Here is a 6931-nt window from a genome sequence, read left to right as displayed (position 1 = left end):
TAAAATTTCATCAGTATATCAATTTATACTCCCAATTACGTTTTGTTTGAAAAAAAACATCATATATGAATTAAATCCCTAACTTTCATCAGCAATCAATTTAGACTCTCAATTAAGATTTCTTTTGAAAATTGTCCATACATCAATTCCAATAGTCCATTTTATTGGTCTGACATTTGAAGAAGTCAACAAATATGTAAAATTGAGTGCATGGATGATTTTTAAATGTAATATTAATAATAAAAAAAAGTCTAAATTAATTCACTTATTAGAATTTGGAAGTCTAATTGAAACAATTATATATTTTGCATGATATTTTTAAAGTTAAGTCGTGTTAATTGATACACTTATGAAAGTTTAAGGTTTAAATTAATACACTTATTAGTAGTGGTTTAAACTGATACAACCTCCAAACATTAGTGGTGTAATTGAAATTTTCCTAAACATTAATGACAACAAAATAGTTGTTGAGAATGAAATTAACACAAATCATAAAACCTTAAGGATAAAAAATGTAAGATATTCTAAATTAAATAAGTTTTTTTTTTTTTTTTTTTTTTTTTTTTTTTTATACCATTCATATAAAGATTTAGTCTTTATGATTTAGACAAAGTTAGAATTTTGTCTCTATATTCTATAGTTCAATAGAATCTTCATAAATAGTCTTTATAGTTTAAAGACTATATATGAGGTCTTATCGAACCATAAGGACTACTAACAAAAATTCTAACTTTCTTAAGATCATATGTACTTGATTGAAACCTAAAATGTATTTATTATCCATTCCATCAAACTAAATCATCCTCTTGTAGCCAGATTTATTACTTTTCATTCACCTACATGGGATTAACTAAAGACAATATTAGGATTTGTTTGAAACCTTGAAAAAGAAAAGGCAGCGATGAAGCGTCATTCAATTTATTTAAATTAGAATGGACTATGTTTGCATTTTACAATAAAAATAGTTACACAATCAAATTCAAAATATTAACAAATATAATAAAATTTATAAATATAACAAATTTAGATAGTCTTTTGAAATCTATTAGGAATATACTATATCATTAATAGAAATCTATCCGTAATAAAGTATACATTTTGCTATATTTGCAATTTTTCAAAATGTTGTCATACAATTAATTATTAATCTTAAAAGTGCTACTCATTTCAATTATCCTAAAATTTATAATGCACTTAACAAGCTAAAACATGTTAATTGATATATCTACAAGCTACTCATTCTTTTCTCTTAACGTTTTTTAGGTAAAGGTAAAGATATACCGACAAATGATAAGAGGGATCCGTGACCCAGTCACTAGGACACGACGATGCTTCCACACTTACGGCTTATTTTATTCTATTTTTGGCATGATGAAGGTTAGGTGTCTGGCATTTAAAACTTTTGGTATTTTGTTTATTTGTTACCTAATTCATTGGTTTATTTAATTTGTTCTAAATCGGAGTCAGGGGTGTCCTGAACAATGTTTTATGATATTATTAAATTTTAAATAAAAGTCTCTTTCCTTTATTTACAATTTTTTTTCTTAAATATACATATTGCTAAGCTTATGCATGCATGTAGTAGTGTCCTGGTAGTATGGTAGAAAGTCGGGTCATTACGTTTGATGCTAAAATCTATATAGAAAAACACACATGACTTTCATGTGACACCAGTAGTGAATTTGTTTGAAAAGGAAAAGGACGGGGTCTGTAAAAGAGAAAACTTGCACAATGAGATGCTTGTAATACACACTTTAATGCCTAAATCAGAGAGTCAAAGAATGTGGAAGCTAGCAAGTTTAAAGGTAAAATTCAAGTTACCTCATATGAAGCTATAATGATATCTTTATGGAGGAGCTTGACCTAAGTCTTCTCGCGTTTGCTTTCGAAATTCGGTTGTCTACTAACCAGATTGAATTCTGTGTGGGAATCTTGTGCTCGAGTGTTGGGCATGTTCTATGTGAAAGTTGGGCTCCTCGACCTTGGAGGTCGACACTAAGGTTAAAGGAAGGTTGGGCTAAGGGCTCAACTTAGTTCCTCGGCCTCGAGAGTTGGGCCCAAAGGTCCAATTCTCATTCTTTGGGCCATCGTGACTGTCTTGGTCTTGATTTGATTTTGTTTCTTATTTATTATATTCTTTCTGGTCCGAAATCAAATTACCAAATATTAGCTAGTACAAAGCAACAAACAACCTATCCAAGCTTCAATAGTCTTTACAAGCCACAAATAATAAAGATATAATTCCACGTGTATTAATCACCACATATGATACATGCAGATGCAATCATAAAGTTTCACTTATAAAACTTGACCTGGATTCGGTTGGTTCTCTTTCTCCTACACGATGGTTTTCAGCTGGATTGATTGAGACGCCATTGATGCAGCTCGCGCTGGAGAGATCTCTGAGACCACCAACACAGAGTCCCCCTTTTTCACCAATCCCTTTGATTTCACAAGCTCGATCCCTCTTGAGATGTTTGCTTCAATGTCTTCTGAGAAGTCAATGCGCAGAGGAACCACTCCCCATTGTAGATTCAAAGCCATTCTTGTGCTATCATCATCGGTTAATGCAAATATTAGCGGGCTTGGGCGGTTGCGGGACAGGAGAGATGCCATATGCCCTTGATTTGTGAGCACAAATATGGCGTCTACTGAAAGTCTGTTCGCTGCCACAAAGAACATGGAGGTGTTTGTTTTGATGGAAACGTGGGCCAAATGCAATTATCAACACTCAAACAAACAGAGGTTTTTTTTTAAGGTAATTGATTACTTCTTCAAACCTAAGAATGCAAGAATCAATTCTACCACACCATGACACAACCAGCAACCGCTTTCTCCCGCGAAACTTCTATGTCGTTACTAAATGTGACTTCTAAGGTTAAATTATAAGAAAATATCCCCCAACTGACCATTTGTTTCAAAACTAGGTCTGTACCTGTGAAGATATTACTCTACTCTAACCTTTTATAAATGTTTTAAAACTACCTTTGGAAGTATAAATCTTTTAAAATTCGGATGATTTTTGAGACCTAGACAGTGTGGCGGTGACTTTGAACAAAAATGATTGGAGAAAGCCAATGGCCGAGATGTTTTTGGAGGATTTTGATGTATATACTTTTAAACTAGAAATACCACATTAAAACTAAGCGCATAAGAATGGACTAAAATGGCAAACTAATATTGTTCATACGATTTTTTTTATTTTTTTTGCGTGATTATGTAATAATGAAGCTAGAAGATAGACATGACATGGCCAGAAGGGAATTATGATGTTATTTTCAAGGTCCCACACGAAGGGCTTGCTTAAAAAGGAAGTGGAGAAAAGTGAGTTTTACCCAATTCAGCTGCAGAATTGCAAATTTCTTCTGCAATGCGATCATGCAGTGACACCCCAAGTTGATGCTGGGGAAGAAAATTTTTCCTATTTTCTTCACGACTCCATGACTCCATTCGGCTGCTGGCCATCTGTAGAACTGAAAGCGCTTTCTGTCCATATGATCCTATGGCAGACTCCCCAGATAGCATCAATGCATCAGCATACTGTCGGACAGCCTCGGAAACATCTGCAACCTATTGACACGAAGACTAATCATCATTATAGCTTTCTTTCAACACAATATGAAATCTCAGCCTTCCGGAGAACACAAGAAGAGCCTATATGTAAGGACTTAAAGACACTTTTTAAAATAAAGTCATTTTAAACCAGTCCACAATTAGAAATGAAAAATATGTAACTTGCACCTCTGCACGTGTTGGAGTAGGATATTCAACCATCGACTCTAGAAGTTGAGAAGCTATGATCACTGGTTTGTTCAGTTCCCTACAGACACTAGTTATTTCCTCTTGCACTGCTGGTATCTGCTCGAGCGGAATTTCGACCCCAAGATCCCCTCGAGCCACCATGATTCCATCAGAGGCCTCTATAATTTCTTCCAGATTTTGAAGGGACTCCAAGCTTTCAATCTTAGCCAATACCCTTACAGATCTGTGCATGAAAAGAGAGCTTCCTCTTCATCACTATAATGAAGTTTTGAAATTACCCAATCTGTTCCAGTTACCAAATTTTGCCAGAAAAATTTTTGGGGAAAAGAATGCCTCAATAAGATCAACATACGGGCATCCATCTTAAGTGCTGATGAAAATTTAATTGAAAAAGGACAAGGGAATATATAGTTCATGCATAGTAGTGATAGTGATATTTCAACCCAACTCATGATAAAATGTTGACTTCTTGAATCAATGCTTACTTTGCTGATTTTGTTAAAAGGTAGTTCTTTAGATGCTGGACAGGATCTGCACTGTTCACAAAGGAAAGGGCAATGAAGTCGACACCCTCCGAAATGCCAAATTTGATGTCCGACCAATCCTGTAAAACGGTAAACCAAATAACATAATACACCCTGAAAAAGCACAGGGTTTAAATGCAGAGAACCGCAACATTCGAAAAGACATGATTTATTGAACTCTATATCAACCTGAAATTATACTAATAGTTTAACACTCCCTTGCTTGTGAATTTTAAATTTGTAAAAAGTTCACAAGTGAAAATTGATATTAATTAGAGAGAAAATTATATTAATCAGATTCAAATACATGACTTCCTACTCAGATAGCATGTTAATCAATCAACCAAAAAAAATTAAGTTGATAGATTAGATAAATTTAATTATATAATACCTAGACCCTTTTACTCATGCATTAATATGAGAAAGTCAACCTGTCAAAGGAGAGAAACAATCGTCAAGAAAATTATCTTTACGTGCAGAAAAATGGATATATTTTCTTGTGGACAGAGATGATAATGTCCAGGGATAAAAACTTTTGATGCTGACAACCCAAAAAAGACAAAATTTTCAAAATGAACCTTAAAATTCGTCCACGGTACCGACGAGAACTAATAAAGTTGACAGCCACGATAAGAAACTCCTGAATAATGAACCTTAAATTTTTGTTCCCATTTTATATCCAGTAAAACCTCGCCATGTTGAGAACCCAGAGAGAGAAAAATTTTCAAACAGTGAACCTTACATTGTCCATAAGATAGTGGACCGGTAAAAACTTGTTCCCACAGAAAGAAACTTCATAAAGAATATTGGAACTAATATTTCCTCCATAATAATACCTAGAACGAACAACGCATCATCTCAGGTTCATTGATCTTGGAATACATCATATTTGAAAGTTTCAACATTATACTCAATCTAAAACTTAAAAGTGAGCACTTCCAGTTATATTTATCACAAATAAATTTCTCAGTATGAAAATTGATCTGCAGCAAAGACGTTCCTACCTTACTTGACAGCGTGGGAGACTCGTGATTTCTCACAACAAGCCTCCCATCTCTCCAAAAGCTGCACTTCGCTCGAGGAAGAAATAAACCAGGGTCTGTGCACCTGCAGCTCAAATCATTCCCAATCTTTTCTATAACTTCAAAGGTTGCCATTCCCCCATCAATTACAATTGAATCGCCCACTTGGATACCTGCCCAAATTCGTAAAAACAAGATCAACTGATAAAAGATTTCTTCTAGTCACAATTCTGAAAACGAAGAATACAAGATTCAAGACGCACCTTCAGAGAAACCTTCATAGCTCGCCTGCACAGTGAATGGACGAGAACCCTCGAATTTCTCAGCAGTAAACAACCAGATTGAACCATCCTGAACAATGATAACCAGAGAATTTAGACTACAGTGTTCTTAATTTACAGAGGAAAACAGTGAAAACGGTATCATATTTCACCACTCATTTGATTATAACTTCAGTTGTAGCAAAAAGAACAGAGCCATAACATTTACGATTTACCTCTACTTTTACAGAGGAAGGAGCTCCATGATCAACCACATGAATCTGACTTCCTTCTGTATCAATCATCACGGAAATACAAAATCCTTTCTTCTCATTTAACTTCTTGATCTTCCTAATCACATCGCAATGCCACTCTCTAGAGTTGTGACACATATTCAATCTCGCAATATTCATACCTTCCAACGCTAACTTCTCCAAATCCTCAATCGCATTACACGCTGGACCGATAGTACATACAAGCTTCGTCTTCCTCATACCCAAAAACCCTTTCTCCTTCAATTCCCTCTCCGCTACAACATCAAGCCCTAATGTCGCCTCTAAACCCTCCAATCTTTTCAACCTCTCCTCGTCCTCCAAATCCACCTGCATTGTCGCCTTCACTCCATTTCCAACTCCCCCCCTCGTCCTCCTCCGATTGCACCAAACTGTTCGACCGATAACCGGCATGCCAAAACCCGAACGCTTCACATCTAACACGGGGCTTTTCGCAATAAAATCGAAACGAGAACGAATCATGATAGCATTGACCTCCGCCATTGATGGAAAAACAACAAAGAAGAAACAAAACCTCTGCAGCTACCTTCGGCCTTCTTCTGCAAAAGGCCTTGGGTAGGTTTGGATAGTAATGTCCGCCGAGTTCGGAACAGGAACAATGGTTGATTTAACAAGAAAGAAGAAGAAGAAGAATATTCGATGAGAAGAAGAATTATTGGGCAAAACCCTAGTTGTCTGTGAATGGGAAGACTTTTGTCGTAGTGTTTTAGGTGTTTAAGCAAAATATAAATTAATTTGAACTTACCGGTCAACTAACTTTCCCGGCGTTGGCTTGTGGTTCTGGTTTAGGTTCGACCTGTAACTGTCACGTGGTGGCCACTGTTTCCGACAGTCCGGTCTCACGCCAAAAACACTTTTTGCCTTTTCTTTTTTTTTTTTTTTGGAATTTACGAAAATGTTTAACCACTTTTCATTATAATTCAAACAACTCGAATTATCCAATCTAAAATATATTGACTCAACTAGCTCAATTATATTCATATATTTCTCTTTGTTTAAAGTTTGATTGATTTATGAATTTTTAATAATTTTCTTTTAAAATTATTATGATATTTGTCTTTATGTTAAAG

General features: G+C 35.1%; 1 protein-coding gene across 1 annotated transcript; it reads right to left on the bottom strand.

Moving 5' to 3' along the window:
- Positions 1 to 2156: 2156 nt before the first annotated feature.
- Positions 2157 to 6607, bottom strand: LOC120091829 (plastidial pyruvate kinase 1, chloroplastic-like). The gene is made up of 7 exons (XM_039049971.2): positions 5805 to 6607; positions 5572 to 5659; positions 5291 to 5481; positions 4248 to 4366; positions 3742 to 3985; positions 3336 to 3570; positions 2157 to 2666 (listed from the first exon to the last, which is right to left on the bottom strand). Exons 1-7 carry the CDS (start codon positions 6342 to 6344, stop codon positions 2338 to 2340), a joined length of 1746 nt encoding a protein of 581 aa, XP_038905899.1. The 5' UTR covers positions 6345 to 6607; the 3' UTR covers positions 2157 to 2337.
- Between the last annotated feature and the right edge of the window lie 324 nt (positions 6608 to 6931).

This window comes from Benincasa hispida, chromosome 11 (assembly GCF_027475165.1).
Source record: "Benincasa hispida cultivar pf3 chromosome 11, pf3_genome.v1.1, whole genome shotgun sequence".
Classification (NCBI taxonomy): Eukaryota; Viridiplantae; Streptophyta; class Magnoliopsida; order Cucurbitales; family Cucurbitaceae; genus Benincasa; species Benincasa hispida.
Note: the sequence above shows the minus strand (reverse complement) of the source record. Positions and strands in the feature narration are given on the sequence as shown.

Coding starts and splice junctions, on each gene's coding strand:
- LOC120091829 (XM_039049971.2), bottom strand. CDS start 6,344: ATGGCGGAGGTCAATGCTATCATGATTCGTTCTCGTTTCGATTTTATT. Junction 4,367..5,290: donor CTCCCACGCTGTCAAGTAAG/GTAGGAACGTCT, acceptor ACCGTTTTACAG/GATTGGTCGGACATCAAATT. Junction 2,667..3,335: donor CAATTCTGCAGCTGAATTGG/GTAAAACTCACT, acceptor TCTTTGTGGCAG/CGAACAGACTTTCAGTAGAC.